Source organism: Malania oleifera, chromosome 1 (genome assembly GCF_029873635.1).
Source record: "Malania oleifera isolate guangnan ecotype guangnan chromosome 1, ASM2987363v1, whole genome shotgun sequence".
Lineage (NCBI taxonomy): Eukaryota > Viridiplantae > Streptophyta > Magnoliopsida > Santalales > Ximeniaceae > Malania > Malania oleifera.
The window spans coordinates 24,604,510-24,626,987 of record NC_080417.1 but is presented as its reverse complement, the minus strand read 5'-3'; the positions used below and the strand labels follow the sequence as shown (position 1 = coordinate 24,626,987).

The window sequence follows — 22,478 nt, the reverse complement described above, 5'->3', positions numbered from 1 at the left end:
ATTCGACGTCAAATTTGAAACATTTGAATGATAAAAAACTTAAGAATTGAGCAAACTTGTAGATGAATGATTCCATCCATAGGCTTCAAAAATAAATATGACTGCAAGCTGGCTGGTTTATTGAAGAAAAGTATATCAGGAACGATAAATTCCACATGCTCATTCTCATTCACATTTTCAACCTTGAACTGAATAGGTTTACCCTCCATGGGTGGCTTAAGCTTTGCACTTTTCACCTCAAGTTCCTTCACTGATTGTTCAGGTTTGGATGTCATTTTTTGCACATCGCTAATGCAGGCTCTGTTGCTAATACAACCGTTGACATCTTGGGTTTTGACATTGGCTCACTAAACATCTTCATATGCCTTGCTTTTTCTCCAATAATAAACTTGTTTCTGCCAACCCTGTCACGAGCTTTAAAAATGTCTGTTTGAGTGCTTAGCTCGGCAAGTGTTGGAGTGATCTCCTTTTGGCTAGTTATAGACTGTTTCATGAGGTTTTGCAAGATTTCTATCAATTTGATGTGTTCTTGAATATTTTATTGTGGAATCATACCTGTTCCAGCCCCTAATTCCCATTAATGTTGTAAATGAACTCTCTAATGGATGGTTCCAAGGCATGCTGGAAATTACATGAATAGAGCTTTGGAGTTCTCTCAGTAGTAACTATGGTCAAGCCATTGATACCATTTGAATTCTCAGATCCCTCATCTTCTATCAATGTATCTAAGCGGGCTATTACATCTGTGAGTTTGCTATAGAGCTCCATGACGTTCTTGCCTAGTTGTATATTTGAATTAAGTCTGACTTACAAGGGCAAGGATCTTTCTCCAGGTCTCCTTGGTGATGATTGTTTTTTTTTGGTTCATATTGGTTCAGTTCATTCTGTGAGCCCAGCCGTCTTAGGTAAGTGAGCAGAGCCGTTTCGATGGGGCTGGTTTTCTTAAAGACCTTGTTAGTAACTTAGTGTTCAGCTATTTCCATATGAAATGCTGAGCTCTTTGAAACAGAATGGAGGGAAAGGTGAGTTTCATACAGTAGGTCTACGCTAACAACTCATGCAGCGATCGTCAATGGTGAGGAGGTTATCGAGGTCAGCAGTGGTTGACCAGCCACGAAAATGGGATGCAGGTTGGGTATGCCTGTCCTTCAATGCAACAGGTGATCAGCAGCTGTGATGATTCATGGTGGAGATGACAGTAAAATCGTTGCTACTGCAGATCATAGTCAAGGCTGATGATTTTCTGTTTGTGTGGAGACTGTAGAGGCTTGGAAATTTTCTATCTTTGACAAAGAATGAAGGTTTCATTTCCGTTCTTTCCTATAATATGGAAGACATAGGATCCCTAAAAAATTAAGGCTTTCACTTGGTTGGTTGTGCTTAATAAAATAAATGCTAACAACTTGTTGCAACTCAGAATACCTTTGAAGGCTTTTTCTCCCGATGTTTGTGTGCTCTGTTTCAAGGACTCTGAGACAGCTTCTCATCTCCTTTTACACTGTGACTTTGCTTGGAGGATTTGGAATAATCTGTTTGGTACTTTGGGGAATAGTTGGGTGTGCCCTGCTCAGTGGAAGACTTACTAGCCATTTATTTTACAACTTATGGTAGAAGGAAGGAGAGGGCAGCCTGATGGAGTGTGGTTTATTTGCTGTTTTATGGGGAATATGGTTGGAATGCAATGCACAGCTATTCTCTGGGAAAAAGTTAATTTGGGAGCTGGTCTGGGATAAGATCCAGTTTTTAGCAGCACTGTGGTACATTGGATTTGGTTTTTCAGAGGAAATAGTTTCCAGGAGATTCAAAGAGATTGTAGGAATGTGCTGGCTTGTTGAGTTTCTCTTTTTTCTGCAGATTTTAGTTGCTTTTTTTGGTTTGTTCGAGATTTCTTCTCTTGTAAATTCATTTCACATTAATATAATTTTTTTGGCTATCAAAAAAAAAAAAAAGGGAAGGATGAAGCTGGGTTGACAAGGAAGTCATATGATGAGGAGGGGTGGGGTGAACTGCTTCCCCTTGACAATGATGGCGAGATGTGGGCAACAGTGACATGCGACTGGAATGGGTATGGATGTGTTGGCTGCAACTGGCTGTCCCACTAAGGTTGCAATGCTAGGGTCATGATGGTTGGTTTAGAGCAATGGTGGTGGTGGTGGTGGTGATGGATGTATATGGCTCTGGTGCCAATTGACCTAGGACCTTACATTACCTCGCAAGGGATAACCCAATTACTCAATTTCAATTCATACAATTGGGTTATGCATTGTGTTAGGAGGGAACTTCTTTTCGTCCATTGTCGGCTGGCTAAGCAGCTTTGGGATAATCTTTTCTCTGTTTTTGATGAGGTGATGGTATTACCGCAAACTGTCAACACTTTTTGGTGTTTTGGGAGGAGTAAGAAAGGGGTGGTTTTGTGGAAGTGGGCTGTGTTTTCTCTTTTTTGGACTTTGTGCCTCAAAAAGAATGCTAGGAATTTTAATGACAAATCAACTCCTTCCCACTTGAGAGAGAGTTGTTTTCCTTGCTCCCTTTTGGGCACACTCTTTGTGGTTTTTTTAGGAGAGTTTTGCTATCTGATCTTCGGAGGTGTTGGACGGGGGGCTTCATGGTAGTTGTTTCTGGTTGTCTTTAAGAGGATGTCTTACCTTCTGTTCTTTGTAATTCTTTCTTTTCTGTTAATGATCTTCTTTTTCTATTGAAAAATCATAATATTAAAAAGTTCATGATATTCTCTTACAGACTTACAGTCTCATATTTTATAGGCTTATTATGCTTGTGAATCAGGCATAATAAAGAAACCGAGTAAAAATAAAATACTACTTTAATATTTAATTACATAAAATCTTCTAATTTAGGACCAAATAAGAATATGACCTCTTGACATTGCCCATCATAGACCCATTTGAAATTAAGATATATACAAATTCACATTCAAGACTAGATTCCTACTCATTAGCTCACTCTTGCATGCAAGAAAATATTTACTGTTTTTCTGGTTTTCACGTACAAAGCTCTACTGCATTCTTTGAGTCTTTCAATAATTTCAGGGTACCGCTTTGCATGGTGTTTTGGAAAGGATCACACTTACCACTCCTTCAAGAAATCGATGCATGACTTCTGTTTTGAATATTATACTGGAACAGTGTAGGTTACAGATGCATGATATCCATCTTCAACTGCAATTTCCTAGCTTAAATGATTCGCTTGCATGCTCACTGGAGATAGAGGAACTTTGTGCAGAATCACCGTATCTTAAGCATGGTTTATTCCTCAGCGAGCTCATTAGTGCAGTCGTTGTACCTGTGAAAGAAAGTTCTCTTACCCTTGATTGTAGAGGTTTCAATATTAAGATGAAGAAGAGAGAGCATGTCAACTGTGTGTTATCTTCAACAGATCTGTTTGCTTGCATTCTTCTGAAAGATCTTCAGCTTTTAGACTTCAAACTTTGTGTTCCTGAATTAAGTTTTTTATTGTCTCCACTGGATTTTCATATTATTTTAGCATTTGGTGAACGACCACCCAATGAATCCAAGTATGTTAGAAGTGGTAGACAACTTTGGGGACTAGCTGCGAGCAGAATTGGATATCTCATTTCGGCTCCCGACTTTTCCTTTTATAAAATAGTTGGTGTTGTTTGTCTATGGCTGCAATATGTCAAAGCTTATGAGCATTTACTTTTACTAGTTGGATATGCTGCTGAAAACGTATTAAAACAATCTGTCATCAAAATGTTCGAGGACAATAAGTTCTCCCGTTCTGTCAAACAACAATGGAAGGTGATTTCTGGAGTTGAGAAGGAGCTGCCAGCAGAAGCTATTGCACAGGCACGACAAATAGCTCGTTACAGAGCAGCATTGAATGCTCAACATGCTGAAGATAGGTATTCTGAGTCACAAGTTAATGGTCACTTCAAGTTCTTCCTCAGGATTTTACTGGTGCTAGCTTTTATTTGGAAAACTATGTGCAGTGTATTCCAGCCACTCAGAAAATTGTTCTTTTTGAGAAAACTTCTGGCTGAATATCCAGAAATTGTAAATGTTTCTGATGATTCTTGCCCAAAGCATTGTTATATTTTAAGCTTGGGAAAACTTTCAATCACAGTATACCCAATAAATGCAGTTCAGCATCACACTAGTAAAATTTCGGAATCACATGGTAGGATCTCGAACTTGGATTTACTTTCAATTTGTATTTCAGTTGATGCATTGTCATTGATATATATGGAAGACATTGGCAGACAATCTTTCTCTGTTGCTTGCGGACAGTTGAAGGTTATCTCCTCGTCTGTTGCGGGGTCTCCTATAATGAAACACAGTTCAAAGAATTTTATTAGTTCTTTGAAAGGGCATTGGACTGGAAGAGCTAATGTTCCAAACACCATTATGTGGGGTGAGCCAGCAAAAATGTTTCTCCCTTCAGAAAATAATGGAATTGGTACAACTAATCACGCTGAAGGTGTTTGTGTCTCGTTTCTGGAAAATCTTTTGGGAGAAATGTGGTTAGGTTGGAAAAGATCTTGTATAAAATTTGAAGAAAGTGAGCTCCCATATTTTGAAAGCCCATGCATTCTCTGTGAGATACAAAGCTCTTTTATGATTCCAGACCTCATGAGCCAAGCTATTGGCTTTTGGAGATGCAGCTTGACAGTGGGGAAGTTGAACTTTAATTTGGATTATTTGTCAATGTTATCAATTATTGTTCTTATTGGGCAGGTGGAACATGCTCTTTGCCAGGTTAAGAACAGTCAGAGTGCTGTGGCATTCTCACATTCTCCAAGAACCATCAAAGATCTTCCAGGAATCACTAGAGATTGCAGACTTGAGTCCTGTACTCATGGAATGGAGATGACGTTGCTTAGAGTGGTCCCAGAGAAGCATATTCAACTTGCAGTACATATAGCTGGCCCTCACATTCGAATATCACTGAGAAAGGAGCAGTTTCAAGGGGGTCAGGGAGATGAGGATCATATAGTTACTCAGGATGATTTTCATATTCAATTTGACATCCATGACATTGAAGTTGCAGTTTGGCCAACATCAAAATCTGATTTGGCATCAATGAATGGGTGCCTAGGATTAGATGGTGCAGAACCAGAGTATCTTGGATTGAAGGAGCATCAGATTATTGATATTCCTAAACCAGACAATGGAAATTATATTTCGAAGGGGCAGATTCCTCTTGGTTTTTACCTTAGAGTTAATGGTTTAAATGCTTATTATCAGGTTTCAGAAGAAAACCAACCAAGCGAAATTTTTGTGTTAAAACCCATTTTTGTTCAGTTATCCACTTTTAGGTATTCAATTTTGGTCTTTCACTTTTACTTTACTTTCATTTATTTGGAAATTTTGGTACATCAATATGGATAGTATGCATATGTACCTATCTTATGTAAATGTCACATCTTTGTGTTCTCGTTGAAAGACATGTTTTAAATGTTGCTTTTGATCCTTTGAAAAAATAAAAATTGCTGTTATTATCTTTCTAAGTATGTGTTTGAAGAATTAAATCTTGTACTTTTTTCTGGAATACTTGAGGAAAAATTATTAGAAATTTTTAAATTGTAAATAAATGTTTAAGCACATAATAGTACAATAACACACAAAATAAGATTATACTTAGTTTAATCTTTAAAGCATCATGTCTCAACCGCTTCTTGTTGGTTAATGATTCTGCTCTTGCCAGTACCATATTATTCTATTTTTCCTGTGCTCAACTTGAATAGACTGTTATTCTTAACTTTATTATTGACTCATCTGCTCCCATTGTGCCTGATGAGGACATTTTGGGTCATTTTCTAATTTTCTTCCATCACTTCCTCAATTCTCATTGCATCCATTTTGTCGTCCTTGCCTTCTCTATATCCTTCTAATCTTTTATGCGTTACTTTGTTATTCATTTTGACATCCTTATCAATTGATTGGTGGCCTAGGTGGAATTGTTTTTTTCTCGTCTTCCTTTTTATAGCTGTGAACAATTTTTAAACAGTGTAGACTGAATTTAGAGGGGCTTGTAAAGTTTGTTATGTAGGGTGTCATTCTTCTTCTTGTTTTTACCCTTTAATTTAAAGTCCGAGTTCAAATTCAATTTTTTTTTTTTTTTTTCATTTATCTTATAAGGAAACTTTTCATTTTGGACAGATCATTTTAGGCATTGAAAAATTTCAAATGAGATTAATAACAAGTGTCTGTTAATATGTTTGGTGAGCTTTTACTCATTTCTGCTCACTTGTCCTCATTTATCAAATACTAGCAGAGTTACTGTGCTATGAACAGGGTTAAGAATATATATTTTAAAATTAATATATAATTATATAATATTAAGTATGAAATTGAATATAGTTTTTTAAATTGATAGAAAAAAAAATTTAAATAAACAAATAATATTGTTTCATTATTTTTTAAAAAATTACCTTGACAATTATTAAAAACTAAGTCTCAAACTGCTACATATTTTTTAAATTTTAAAATTACCTAAATGATATTGAGGTTGTGAAAATATAATATAATTAATACTATAATTAAATTCATAAAAATAATTAAAAATGTCTTATTTATTATAATTAAATTCATCTAAATTAATTTCTTTTTACTTTAAAAATTTTGCATTTTATCTTAATTATTTGAATTAAAACTTTATTTTTTAAATATGATAAGAAAAATCATATATTGCCACGTTATTTTTAGTTAAGAAATATTCAAAATTATTTAATCATGTAGACTACCAAAATTTCAACAGCATGTCCTCACATCTCATACATTTTAGAATTCTTTTAACGTGTAAAAATTCATGTACCATTGTATATAATTCTAAATGACATTTCTATTGTTCACATGAATGTAAAATTCCACAACAAATTCTTCAAATAAATATATTCCTGTCCCATGAAACAATTATTAGAAACTAATATAATATTTGAATATATTCTAGTAGCTCAGTTGTTTCAAAAGTCAAAGTTATTATACATATAAAATATGTTAAAAAATAAAAGAAAAGTTCAAGCCCGTTTGAGAGCTTTGTGACTCTTCTTGCCACTCCTTTCTTTTGTACTCATGTTGATTTGACTGGGCCTTAGACTACTCACTACCTGCTAACTAAGTAATAGCAATAAGTAAATTTTGAAGACAAAAACAAAATATAGGTGTGGATATTTTTGTTTGATAAATGTATTATTTCAATTTGTCATTTAAAAAATATTCTGGTTATACTTGTTAGGAGGAGCTCAAGGCTGACAAAGTAGTCTCCTATTCTGGTGTGAGTTGATATTGGCTAGTGATCCTTCGACTTCCTTTATGACTCACTCTTTCTTTAACTGTCATGTTGATTTGACTAGGCCTTTGTCTGCTCACCACCCACTAAGTAATAACGAATAGTAATAAGAAAATTTTGAAGACATAAATAAAATACTGGCATGGATGATTTAGTTCGATAACTGCAATATTTGAATTTGTCATCTAAAGAATATTTTGGTTATACTTGTTTGGAGGAGCTCAAGGCTGACAAAGTAGTTTCTTATTGCTGCCCGAGTTGATATTGGCTACTGATTCTTTGAGCTCCTTTATGACTCATGGCTTTTGTCCCTTAGTTTTGGTTCTGGGCTGAATTGATTGATTATTGCTGTTCATTTATTCATTGATCTCATCATTGTAGTGCTTAAGTCTCTTAATTTATTTTTTAGGTCCTAAAAATCCCAGCTTGTTCTGTTGTACATTGTTTCAATTGTATAATAGGAACATCTCTTAACATTGTAAAAGATAAGTAGGTGACTTAAAACTTTGAATTTTAGCTTAGCAAAAGCATTTTGTTAATGGCCAGATTGCAATTGACTGCATGGAGAGATAAAGGAGGCTCTCTATTCTTTTATTTTATTTTTCTGAATTTTTTATTTTTAAAAATTAAATAAAATTATTCTTTGCATGATAGCCTTTCTATTTTCATCCTTGAAAATTCAACACATTCATCTTTATCTTTGAGTTGACTTTATTGTGCAAAATTGCAACACATTTATGAAGAATGTAATCAATCAATATAATTTGTTATAAAATGTTGATAAGACCCTAGGGTTTTTTTTCGTAGAGAAATTGGGGAAATTTAATAGAGGGAAAATAGTAAGAGGAAATAAGGTTTGATCACTTCGAGTGGATTTGCCTCCAAATTAGCCTAAGGCTATGAATTATGTTATTGCTTGAATGGAAAAGACCCATAGGGTTACATATATATATAGAGTAGGGAAACTTACTCCCATTAGGAATGTAAGGTATCCCAATCCAAGTGCATAATGAACTCAATCCCAATTGATTTGGGAATCCTAACACATTAAATATAAATCCCACCATTAAATAATGCTAACATTAAATAGAATCCCAATTGATTTGGGAATCCTAACACATTAATTAGAAATCCCAATTGATTGGGAAACCCTAACATTCTCGCCTCCTTCAAATCAGCCTTGTCCACAAGGCTGATCTGCAATAAACTCTAGGAATCTCTCTTCCAAGGATTGATAAGTTTCCCAAGTTGCATCTTCAGATGGTAAGTGAGACCAGATAACTAAAATTTCTATAATGTCTCGACTTCTAAGTTTGACCACTCGACGATCTAAATATGCTTGTGGCTGCACTTGAACCTCACCAGTAGGGACAACATTAGGCAAGTGGGGTTGCACAGTAACTTGCTCCTGTAACTTCTTTTTGAGGCCAGAGACATGAAAAACTGGATGTACCTTAGAACCTGTTGGTAAGTCAAGACAATAAGCAATAGGGCTTATTCGTTTTAGGATCTTATAAGGCCCATAAAACTGAGGAGACAAATTCAATGAAGAATGAACAATCATAGATATCCATCTATAGGGTTGTACCCTGAGAAATACTGAATCTCCCATTGAGAATTCCCTTTTACTATGGTGCTTATTAACTTGCTATTTCATACGAGCTTGAGCTACAACAAGATTTTCCTTGAGGAGCTGAAATCATGTTACTCCTTGTCCAACTTGATCAACTTTGGATGATCCAGCTGAATACCTAGCAAGAACAGGAGGAGTTCGACCCTAAACAACCTCAAATGGAGTCAACTTGATGGAGGAATGGTAAGTGATATTATACCACTATTCTGCCCATAGGAGCCATCGCACCGAATCCTTTGGTTTGTCACTAGAAAAGTGATGAAGATAAGTCTCCACGCACCTATTAACAACTTCAGTTTGCCCATCTGATTGTGAATGATATGCAGTGCTCATACTCAATTGTGTTCCTTGCAAATGGAAAATCTCCTTCCAAAAGTTGCTGGTAAATACTTTGTTACGATCACTAACAATAGACTGAAGAATTCTATGCAACTTGACAATATTCTCAATGGAAGTACAAGCAACACTTATAGCAATATAAGGGTGAGTTATGACACAAAAATGAGCATACTTAGTGAAAGGGTCCACAACAACAAAAATAGTAGACTTACCATAAGAAGATGGTAGTCCCTAAATGAAATCCATGAAGATATCAGTCCAAGCTTCTTTCGGAGTAGGAAAAGGCTATAGAAAGCCTGTACTTGCCACAGTTTCCCCTTTCTGTTGTTGTCAAACATCACATTCTGCCACAAAATTTTTGATTTCACCCACACTTTATTCCTTTCTAGTAAAATTCCTAAGAAATGCGCTTGTAGATTCTAAGAAAACCAAAGTGATTTGTAGGCGGTGATGTGTGCAATCCTGCAATATGGTTTGCTTGTGGGCTGAATTAGGGACTAATGAAATCCTCCTTTATACAGTAAGCTTAAGGAGTCCCAAAAGTAAGGAGGGGTTGAAATTGGCTCTTTTTGTAGCTTTTGGATAATACTTCTAGTCTTTGGATTTTGCCACCATTCCTTCTTGATTTGTTCAAGGGGAGTACATGCAGGTTCATAAATAACTATAAGTTTTGTTCAAGAAGTCGTGAGAGTGCATCACCACATTCTTGGTCCTTTTCTTGTAAATAATCTCATATTTATTGCCCAACAACTTGGTGACCCACTTTTGTTGTTCCATGTAAGAGCTTCATTGCTCCACAAGATTCTTTAGGCTCTTGTGATCAGTTTGGATTTGGAAATGCCGGCCAATTAAATATGGTCTCCACTTTGTAACTGTATGCACAATGACTAGCTTCTCTTTGTCATAAACAGACATGCTGATGTGGGAAGGAGAAAGAGCCTTATTGGTAAAAGCAATGGGGTGTCTGTCTTGCATTAAAACTGCACCAATGTTAACTATTGATGCATCATACTCAATGATGAACACCTTGTTGAAATTTGGCAAGGCAAGAATCGGTGTGGTGGACACTATGTGCTTAAGCTTGATGGATCCACACAAGGAAAAGCACTTGCCATTCGTTGGTTATTAGAGGCATCCCGTAGGAGTTTGTCGCTAGGTATTTGACCAAACTAAAGGTATTAAGCATGACAAAACAAACAAATTGCCAATAAATATGACTTTGCACTATAGTTAGCTCGGCACCGATCAAGCGAGTTCGCCGCCAAATGTAGCGGCACCGTCGGCTAAAATTTGTCCCTTAAACTATGTAACCTTATTCCTAGTAGATTGACTCCAAAATAGCATATCCAAATTAGAAAGGCTTGTTCAACTTCCTCTCTCCATTTGAATGCATCCTTTTTTAGTAGAGTGGTCAGTGGAGTGCTAGTCTTTCCACAATCCTTGACAAACTTGTGGTAGTAATCAATCAACTCCAAAAATCCTCCCAACATTTTGATTGTTTGTGGAATAAGCCAATCTGTTGTCACTTGTATATTAGAAGAGTTGACTGAAACACCTTCTTGGGAAACAATATTGCCAAGGTATTCCACATGTGGTCAAGCAAAACTGCATTTAGATTTCTTTACAAATAGATGATGCTCACAAAGGCGAGTCATTTCGTAAGTGACCTAAATGATCTTCAAGATATGAGCTATACATGAGGATATCATCAAAAAATATGAGAACAAACTTATGTAATTAAGGTTGGAAAATGTCATTCGTGAAACTTTGGAAGGTCATTCGTTAACCAAAAAGGCATAACCCTCATGTACCTGAATTTGGTGATAGCTTGATCTCAAGTCGAGTTTGCTGAATTGCAGGACACCTCCCAACTCATCTAACAATTCATCCACAATAGGGATAGGATATTTATCTTTAGTGTTCTTGTTCAGTGCTCGATAATCAACACGCATCCGCCAAGAGCCATCCTTCTTCACCAATGAGACAGGAGAAGAATATGGACTGACACTTGGTTGAATTATGGCAGCATCTAACATTTCTTTCACTATCTTCTCTATTTCTGCTTTCTGAAAATAACGATAGTGATAAGGACAGAAATTAGTAAGGAGACTACCTGGCAATAAAGGAATGTTGTTATCATGTGTTCGCTGAGGTGGCAATCCTCATGGCTCTGCAAATAGGTTAGAAAATTCTGAGCTAAGAGATTCCAGCCCTTCATCCTAGCCAGATTGATGTTGTAATTCCTTTGATGTTCGAAGTTGTATCAAACAGCCATTTCGCTTCTTTTTAAGGAGCTTCTCCATACGATGACTTGAAACTGCGACCTTACCACAACGTTTGCCTTTAAGAGTCACTCTCTAGTCATTCACGATGAACTTCATAACCAGTTTAGAGAAATTCCAAGCTAAATCACCTAAAGTCCTTAACCATTTAATACCCAAAACCACTTCATAGTCTTCTAGTGGCAGCAAAAAGAAATCAACATACAACCCATGGTTTTGCATAGTAAGTTTAACCTTTGGATACTTACTCTAACATATCAAGGTCTTTCCATCTACAACCTTTGCATCAAACTTTTCACAGTGCTCCACAGGATAGGCTAGCCATGAGGTTGGAATTTTAGGAAGCCACTAATTTTCATGGTTTGAGGATTAACAAAACCAACTAAAGCATGAACTAATTAAGTGATAGATTTATCATTATCATCAAATTCCACACCTTCCTGATCTGAATTTTGTGGGGGGTGGGGGGGGGGGGTTCATCCTCAACATCTTTTAGCTCCTTCACTGGTTCAATCATCAATAGTTGTCCCTTTTTGCAATGGTGCCCTCTATGCCACTTTTCATCTCAATGCCAACACAAACATTTTGTCGTTCACTCTTTGAGTTCCTCTTGAGTCAATTGTTTGGCAGGAGGATTGCGAGGAGTAGGTGGTGTGATAGTGCTTTGCTAGCATTCTGCTTGCTAATGGTCTTGTTGGGGTGATGTTGTTCTTCTCCCAACTTCTCTTCTTCTAATCGTGCAAAGGAAATTGCAGTAGTCATAGTTTGTGGCCAACACACTTTGACTTCACGTAGAATGATAGGTAGGAGACCTTCAATTGAAGTACCGAAGAGTTGGCTTTCATTCCAATCTATGGTCCTATTTGATAACCACTCTAATTGTGTCTAGTACACTAAGATGGTGCTAGTTTAGCATATTTTGGCAAGCTCTCCATCAATATTCTTGTATCTAGTGGGCCCAAATTAGACAAAAACAAATTCTACCCATGAAGGCATTCCATAATGAGCTTCAAACCAGCAATACCATTGAATAGCATCGCCATCCAAACTAATAGAAGCAATCTCAACTTTAAATGTTTTTGGAGTGCGATGAAAGTGAAAGTATTTTTGGGCCCTAGAAACCCAATCGATAGGGTCATCATTATCCCGCTTAGGAAATTCCACCTTCATATGAGAAGGACCATGATCACGCTCTCCTTGGTAACCTCCTTCGGGCATTTACGATTGCTTCCTATGGTAAGCTGATGTAGAGGAATCATCTTCTCTCTCTCTTTATGGGAAGATGTAATGAGTAGTTTAGAGAGTGATGCCTGGATCTCTCCAAATTGAGACTTAAACATATTGCTAAGTTTAACCTTTAGCCTAGCTTCCATTTGGTACATTGTTGAATTTTTTGAGGCCATGGTGTGTGATTGAAGATCAAGAATTCCAAGATCTTGCTTTTGTCGGTGGGTTAACGGCATCCACAAGAACGCTAGCTTTGATCACTTCGAGGGGATCTACTTCCAAATTCGCCAAAGGCTGTGAATTATGTTATTGTTTGAATGGAAAAGCCCCGTACGGTTACATATATATAGGGTAGGGAAACTTACTCCTATTAGGAATGTAAAATATCCCAATCCAAGTACTTAATGGACTCGACCCCAATTGATTTGGGAATCATAACACATTAATTAGAAATCCCAATTGATTTGGGAATCCTATCATAAATAGAAAATCCCAATTGATTTGAGAATCCTAACACATTAGTTAGAAATCTCAATTGATTGGGGAATCCTAAAAAATGTGCCCTAATTAACGAGTACAGAACATAGACTCTTGTGTTTTTTATCCAATTTTAATATTTTTTTTTTCCTTTGTGGTACATTAGACAAGGATTATGAAGATGATACTAGGATTTGAACTCATCAAAAGCCAACAACTTGCACTACTAAATGATTGTAATTTTTTAAGTAAAAAATCAATGAAGAAACTCAATAATCCCCAAACATGCAATAAAAAAAAATGCAATGGGTAAACATCAAACTTATAGATGCGCATTAAGATAGTTACAACTTCTACATCCAAAAGTTTATTTGTAGCAGATTTGTAAGTAGCTTGATTCTAAATTTTAGAAGGAAAAGAAAAAGAATATAGTGGATGCTTATCAATAATTGGGAAAAATGGCTATAACTATTATGTGTAAAATTTAAGAAAAGGCAAAGCCATATTTGTTCTTCAGCCATTTACAAATTAAACATATAGATCCTTGGAAGTGATAAACCATCCAAGAGCCCCTTCAAACTCATTCACCAAACATCTCAACCTCCACAATTTATGGCTTACTCATTCTTCCCACACCTAATCATATGAAAATTTGGTGCTCATCACCAACTATCCATCTATCATCGATTGATGACAATCATGACAGTGTTTGCATCCATAAAAATAGGAGGAGCGTCATTGTTGCCAGTCAAATGGCTTTCTCAATCATGGAACCACTACATCTCCCTCTCATTTACCTTCATGCTACTATCATTCCTCTAGTAATCTGCCTTGCAGCATCTAGGTTCAACCTGCCCTTAAGACAGCTAGCAACATTGACAAAAGCCAGAAGTTGGAACCACTGAGGAAAGTGGATTTGATGGGGGACTGGTGACAGGCCAGTGAATGGTGGGAGGAGGAGAGTCAAAACAAATGAAAGTTTTGGGTATAGAAGATGGCGTTGCTGGAACTTAAATGCAGAGAGAGAGGGGAAGAGATAGAGAGGGAGGGAGAGGTGGGACTTGTGATGTGAAATTATTAATCCCAATTCATAACATATAAGAATTTAGTGAACCTCAAAGTAAATTTTATAATTTATGAAATAATATAACTAATGAAATTTAAGATCAACAAAAACCAATAAAAATCAAGTTGAATGAAGTATTTTTCTTTTATAATATGGAACTATAGGAAATGATGATTCAAGATTTGGAGCCTTCTCAGGCAGTCAGGCCTTTTCTATCCTGTTTTAATACAATGCTATCGATTTTTTTTTTATGATAATGAGAATCTTAAAGTTGTTAAAGGGAAAGCTTCCCATTCAATTTGATCTCTCTCTCTCTCTCTCTCTCTCAATTGAACAAATCATTTTGTTGTCCTGATGTTGTAAGAATTATACATCTGCTGCAGAGACTATCTTCATTCATTTGGTGAAGCTGTTGTTGCTATCTCAGCTGGTGTGTGTGGGATAGCTGCTGGATTCACTGCTTCTTTATACATGGATGAGTTGTTCATTTTCTTTCAGGTGATTCTATTGTTTTATTGTCTTACAATCAACTAGCTTGTGTTTTATAATTTTGCCTTACTGAATTGAATCATAATTATTTGTGTTGATTTATAATCCCTTCCTTTTTTATTTTTATTTTTAAATTTTTTTCTTTGGGACTTTTTCTTTTATTATTATTATTATTATTATTATTATTAATTATGTGTGGGCCGACTCTCAGATGAATATTTTCCCTCAGTTGCTCTATTTCATTGCATTTATTATTTCTTAGATGCACCTTAAGCATATTCTTTCCTGTAAACACCCCTGAACATTGGCCCTCTTAATAAATCTCAAAATGTGATGTTTGTAGCTGAAATTAATAAATCAACTAGTTCAGTCTCACACATTTATCTGGATGGATATAATGGGATTTTGAGGAAGAACAGTTGCTTTGACCTTTTCTTCCTTGGTGATTTGTTTTCAGTACTAAAACATTATTTAAAGAAAAATATTGTTGTGTCAATTTGCGATTCTTGTGATTTAACTGTTGGATTTATTTTATATGACATTCATATGTGGAGTTTCCAACAGCTAACTAGTGGTAGGGATGTGTTCCTTTCAGCTATCAACTTTGTCTGTTATACACAAGGCTTTGCTTTTTAACTTTGCATCAACTTTGGGTACAGAATTGAATTTATTTTTGGAAGGCTGAATACTGATGGAAAATTGGGCTCTAACAATGTTAAATTTAAGGCAGGGTTTAATTTTTCTTCAACTGGGTTGGATTCAGCTTGTTTAATTTGACTAAAATGATCTATTATGTTTTTGAGGTCATGGGTATATAAATCCTTAATGACAATAACTGTTTTAATTATGCCATTTACAAAAGCCTAATGGCATTAACTACTTTAAAATTATGGAATATGGCTTGATAATTTAAAATAATTTTTTGTATAGTTTGGCCTTGACATAAAGTATTTTGAAAGGAGTGTCTCTAAATTTTATCTCAAAAGATTGTACGATCTGAGCCACATTTTTACCTTATCACTTCCATGCTTTGAAATTGTTGTTTCCTTTCACAAGTCAACATAGTGGAACTCAATTTTCATGGGAATCTTGTATCCCGGGTATCAAGATTCCTACGAATCACAGCAGTGAGGGTATTTTTATTGTCGCAAACCAAATGCCACATAAATAGTGTTGTTTCATTACTCCTAAGCTCCTAGCCTAGCCTAGCCTTCATAGGTGGCACAGGCCAAGCTTGTTTAGGGCCTTATGCCCATGACCACAGGTATGGTGTCCATTTGGTGGGTAACTATCATATTAATAGTAGAGAAGGGTTTGTTTTTTAAGTTGAATGGCACCCTGGGAAAAAAAGAGGAGTGTGACTCCTTGCGTATGATGTTGTTTTCTTATGCTAGAGTAGGAGCGTATAGAAAGCTTTTTAGGCAACAGTAACTGTTCATCAATCATTGTAAAACTTATAACTAGTGTCGCGCAACCCTTCACATGTTGTGAAGTATTCAGCCTGTGACAGAGGATGTTAGGTTTTTAGTTGATTATATGTTTGTGTGAAGTATTGGCAGAGGAAGCATGCCGTGCACTAATACAAAGAGATTCGACATGCTAAAGTTAAAAACCCCTTTTTTGAACTGCATTGGTGTGTTGGAGGACCTAAAGAAACAGAAAGGTCCCATTGATGAACTATAGGAATATTTTTGTGGTATGGTGGAAGCTTTACAACGTGAGATGGGCAAGCTTACCACCAAGGCAAACCTCTTGGTTCATGCGTTGGAAAATGCCAGTTTTATGGTGGTAGAATGTGGTAGAGCAATGTTATTGCAACTGAATGCATTCAATGGTTCTCTTGATTCTAAGAAGTTAGAGAACTTCCTTTTAGACATGAAACAATAAATTCATGCGACTAGGGTCGATTCTGAGGAAGCGAAAGTATCCATGGCTACAATGTAGTTTGGTGGGGACACCAAACTATGTTGGTGTACCAAGGATGATGAAATTCAAAGTTTATGATTCATACTTGGGAAGACTTCATATGCAAGCCCAAGGCTTAATTTATCTTGAGAATGTTCGTACAATGCTTAGTGAGTTTATGAGATCTTAAGAACTTTGGGACAATAAAAGAATATGTCAAATAATTCTCTACTTTGATGTTGGATATCTGACAAGTGGCCACAGTGGAAAGTCTTTCAACAAAGAAAACCCAAGAGTGGGATAGTCACCAAGGCAACATCTTCAAAGGATTCATCCTTGTCTTGGGCCTCTAATACATAAGGTGCTAAGGGCAAGATTGTGTGTTTCTGATGTCATCGAGTTGCTGATTGCCCTCTGCAAGCTTCTCTTGCTGAGGAGTCACGACAATAAAATGAGGATGAGGAGGAAACCCCGAGAATGGCTGCAATGCAATTACTCATTGGAAAAACAGTTGCTCAAGCTAAGTGTTTAGTGTTTATAGATTTACATATCAATCAGAAGAACATGTGCATTTAACAACTTTATCTACAAATGCCAAAGTGCGACTCAACTTCAAACTAGATAAAGACTTAAGGTGCATGAAAATGGTGAAATATATAGCCTAAACTACCTGATGAGTAGTTAAGCATGTGCTTGTGAAGCTTGATCTGCAGGTGGCCGGGGGTGGGGTGGGGGGAGGGAGTTGGACACGCTAATTTCACAAGGATAATTTTCATATGATACTTGGGATGAATTTCTTATGGGAGACTAGGGCATTTCTTATGTGGTTTTCTGGTTCCATTTGTCTAATTGGTGATCACCCTTGTATGGTTTAAGTTATGGCAAAGAAAGGAGATGATGAATAGTTCCTCTCCGCCGTGCAGTTCAAAAAGCATTTGAGAAAGGGGTAACTGATGTATCTCAACTCATAGGTGGCACAGGAAGATGCCGGAAATAAGTGGTACCTATTGCCATCTCGATTATGGCATGATTGGGGGTTTGGAAGTAGGTAGGGATAAGGTGGCAGTGTCTTAGTTGCAATTTTTTGATGATACTATTTTCGTTTTAGAAAATAGTACTGAGAAATTTCCCAAGGGGCTCTGTTAAAAATTTTTGAGAAGATTTCAGGATTGAAAATTAATTTGGCTAAAAGTGCTTTGTTTTTTGGATAAGTAAAAGAAACTTTATTAAAGTGGCATCAATGGGATGCCATCCCATGGAATAGTAAGTCAAGCACTTTGACGGGTGTCACACAAATCAAAGATTACGTCATAATCATTGACAAAAGTCCCACCTATGCCAGCTATTGACCGCAGTAAACTAGTGTTCTTTGCTGTTTTGGATTGCTGAGTTTGGATTATTAAACACTTGCCGATTCCTCTCTTTCCAAATGCATAAGACAATTGCAAGGGGAATGAGGTACTTAGCTTTTCTCCCCTACTTTGTTGTTTGAATCCCCTTTCGGGCCCAGAGTTCCCCTCCCACAGAGTTAGTGACAATGCCAGCTAAAAGCGCTTTGGCTGGTATTAATTTGAGTAGTAGGGAGTTGGAGGATGTTAGATCTCTTGCGGGGTGCAATTTGTTGTCTTTGCCAATTTCGTATCTTGGGCCCTTGGCTTTCCTCTTAGGGGTAATCCTTTGTTCACTGCTTTTTGGGATCTGGTGCTTGAGAGGGTAGGGAAGAGACTAGAAGGGTGGAAGAAGGCTTATATTTCCTTGAGTGGTCTCTCTAATATTCCTATTTACTACCTCTCTCTTTTTAAAATTCCTATGGAAGTAGCTGGGAGTTTAGAGAAGTTTACGGGAGACCTTTTAAGGTCTGGTATTGGGGAGGATAAGAGGGATCATCTTGTTAGTTGGGAGGTGGTCAGGAGGCCGAAATCTGAGGGTGGCCAGGGTGTCAATTGTTTGGTTTCTAAAAAAATTTTTTAAAGAGGAAAATGGTTATGGAGATTCCCCTTAGAGTCTGGTTCCTTACAGCATAAAGTAAAAAAAGAGTAAGTATGGTATTCATAGGAATGGGTGGGATACTAAGAGGAGTGGAATTGGTTCTCATGCATGCCTTTGGAAATTTATCTCTGAAGTTTCTGATTTTTTCTTTCCCCTCATTCATTTTTCTGTTGGTGTTGGCGATAGGGTTCACTTTTGGGAAGATATTTGGGTGGGTGAGACTTTGTTGGAAAACCTTGTGCCTTGATTGCGTAGATTTTCATCTGTGCATGATGCTCCTATTTCTGAATTCTATTATTTTGAAAGGGGTTTTGTGTCTTGGGACCAAGGTCTTAAATTTTGATTTCAACTCAAATTTTGAAGCTCCAAAAGTACGGAAATTTTGATGGAAATTTCGATTTCGATTTCGATTTTAATTTGAAAAAATAATAGAAACTAGTAGTAAAGCATGAAATTATTTGTGAAACTTTAGAAATGGTTAACAAACATAATAATATAAGTTTTAAGACTAATATATTACAAATTAAATACATCTATGTTTTGTATGAAGTGGAAAAGTCGTAAAATAGTATGTGTATCAAACATGCTTGTAAGATAATGTACATTAAACATATTCAGTTAATGCAAATGAAATTCATAAATCATTTAAAAATTATTTATTATACAAATATTGATAATTTAGACATGAATGGTTAAATAAAATATTATTATAAGTTTATTTTTTCATATAATTTCAAAAGCACTTGTGATAACCTTTTGTTTCAATAAAATAAATTAAAAGAGAAATTTCACTTTACTCTTGAATCTCTCGTTTGAATTAATTTCATTGCATAGTTAAAATTTCGACAAATTTCGCTAAAATTTCAAGGTTTCGATAAATTTCGGATGATTCGTTGAGATTTTGATGGAAATTATGCAAGACGGAAATCGACTGCCATTTCGATTTTGAGGGTGACGGAAATAGGAAATTTCGATGGAAATTTCGACAATTTTGTGGAAATTTAAGACCATGCTTGGGACTTCCATTTCTTTAGGAGTTTCAATGAGAGAGAGTGAAGAGCACACTTTCCTATTGAGCATTCTGAATTCATTCATTCCAAAATGAGGGGGTTTAGTAGGCTTTGGATTGGGGACCCTTTAGGTTCATCCTCTCCAAAGTCTTTTTCTGTTCATCTGACCTAACCTATTATTCCCAGTTCTTTTCATCTCAATAAAATAGTGTGGAAGGCTGCTGCTCCTTTTAAGATTTGAGCTTTCATATGGATTTTGGCTCTCAACGGGGTTAATACAAATGACTTACTTCTGATTAAGAGGCCTTATAAGGCTCTTAGTCCTGAGGTCTACCTGATTTGTGTCAAGGATGGTGAGACTTTCATTTATTCCTACAATGTGAGGTGGCAAGGGCACTGTGGAATAATTTGTTTTCCTGCAGTGGTGAGGATTGGGTGGCTCCGAAGACTGCTAATGGTTTCATATTGGTACTGAGGCTTCGGAAGGAAGACAAAAAAGAAAAGGCTTTGGTTTTGTGTTGTTGTAGCTATGTTGTGGACTCTTTGGCTTGAAAGGAACACTAGGATATTCAAGATATCAGAAGACTGACACATTTGATTTGGGAGATAGCTTAATTTTTGGCTGCATTTTGAGCTTATTCTTTTGAGGTTTTTAAGGGTATCTCACTGTCCGACATCCATAGGGATTGGAAGGCAGTATAGATGTAAATACTTTGTTTCTTTTTGCCTTTTGATTTTGCTATGAAGGAGATGGCTTGTGCACTTTTTCCTCTAATTTTTTTTTCTTTTATTGCATTAATGAAGTTTTTGCTGTTTCAAAAAATATTTGATGCTTTTGAACATGTTCATGTGGTAAATGGTTTACTTTTGGCTGACTAGTTAACCCTTTGTGTTACAACCAGTGCTGCACAGCCCTTCACATTGTGTGAAATGGTTGGCCTGTTTGGATTTGTTTTAATTCTTTTAGGAATTAAGGTGGATGATGATTGATAAGAAGAATAAAGCTCTCAAAGATGCTGCCAGCGCCAACACCAACACCAACCAACCTCCAAGAAGTGTGAAGCTTCATGGATTGGCCTCATTTTAATGCTGATTGGTGGGCAATTTCAGCACCTTCCTTCAAACAGATTGCATCAAGAATGCAACTTCAAGTGGACAATTGAGTCTAAGAAGTGCTTTTTATTTGTTAAAGACATGATATCTTGTGTTTCTGTGCTTGCATCATAGAATTTTGAGAAGATATTCGAGGTTGATAATAATGCATCCCATGTTGGCCTGGTGGAGCATGCTTATAAAACCTTTTAATTAAAAGGTACTAAAAGCTTTTGAAAAGTAGTTAAAAAATGCTCACTGCAGCTTATAAAAGGCTGAATGATGTATATTACCTTAAACTACTACAAGTAATGAATTTTAAAATTTTAATATATAATTTAATGTTATCACGTACTAATATAATATAATAATATTAATAGAACTGTCAAAGCTTGATATATATTGTTGATCCACAATCTAATAGCTTAAGCTTTAAGGTAAAGTTGTAAACTAATGTGGTATCAGAGTTGGTTACCAGGAGGTGTTGGGTTCTAGTCTCCCTGCCCACGTTTAAATAAAAAGTTACTGTATTCCGTATAATGAGCATTATCTATAATGTGTTTTATCTCTCCACGTGCTGTTGGGTTACATGCACAGGGGAGTGTTAAAGCTAGATATACATTGTTGGCCCACAACCTAATAGGTTAAGCTTTTAGGTGAAGTGGTTGTCTAACAAGAACATTGAAGATCTGTTATCACATATCATTTAATATAATAATATTAATAAAACATTGAAAATCTTGAGAAATATTTTCCTATCATAATAATATAATATTATTATGCTAAGTATGCTATAGTAATTACAATAATTTGTATGCTAGATTAGATACAAAAGAAGGGGGAAAGAGGCATATTTAAACTTTCTAGAGCTAGAGAAAGAAAAAGTAAAGACTTGGGTAATGTAAAATGTATAAAAAGTGAGGATGATATTGTCTTGGTTAAGGAAGAAGACATTAAAAAAAATGGCAAAGTTACTTTAGTAAGCTATTTAATGAAAACCAAGTAGAAGACTTAAACTTAGAATTGACAGGTGAGGAAAAGGCTAGAAATATGAGATGTCTTCACAAAATTAAAGTTAATGAAGTTAAGTTTGCACTTAAAAAGACAAAAAATGGAAAAGTTATAGGACCGGATGACATCCCAATTGAAAATTGGGAATGCCTTGGTGATGACTGAATTATATGGTTAACTAATTTATTTAACACAATTATAAAAACTAAGAAAATGCTAGATGAATGGAAAAAAAACACTTTAATACCTATATACACAATAAAGGAGATATTCAAAATTGTAATAGCTATTGTGGAATTAAACTTATGAGTAATACAATGAAATTTTGGGAAAGTGTAGTTAAACAAAGATTAAGATTAGAAATGAAGGCCTCAGAAAATCAATTCGTTTTTATGCCTGGGAGATCTATTACAAAAGCTATATGTATTTTAAGAAGATTAATGGAAAATTTAAGAGAAAAGAAGAGGGTCTTGCATATGATATTTATTGAATTAGAGGAAGCGTATAATAGGGTACCTAAGGAAGTTCTATAGTGTATTTTAGGAAAAAAAAAAGGGTGTATGTAGTAGGTATATTTATTTTATTAAGGATATGTATGATGGAATAATGACTGGTGTTAGGACTACAGGTGGAGAGACTAGGGAATTTCTAATCACAATAGGGGTACATCAATGATACAGGTGGAGAGACTA

At 35.9% G+C, this 22,478-nt stretch overlaps 1 protein-coding gene across 4 annotated transcripts in view; it reads left to right on the top strand.

Annotated features, from left to right (window-relative positions):
* The window catches only part of LOC131163647 (uncharacterized), an 88,946-nt gene that overhangs the window by 14,513 nt on the left and 51,955 nt on the right, over positions 1-22,478 (top strand). For all 4 annotated transcript variants that reach the window (XR_009139082.1, XM_058120285.1, XM_058120293.1 and 1 more), the window contains exons 3-4: positions 3,048-5,293; positions 14,674-14,788. Coding sequence is in view for 3 of the 4 variants with exons in the window: in XM_058120285.1 (XP_057976268.1) it covers positions 3,048-5,293; positions 14,674-14,788 (2,361 nt within the window). In the remaining variant the exon portion in view is untranslated. The remainder of the gene's footprint in view (positions 1-3,047; positions 5,294-14,673; positions 14,789-22,478) is intronic.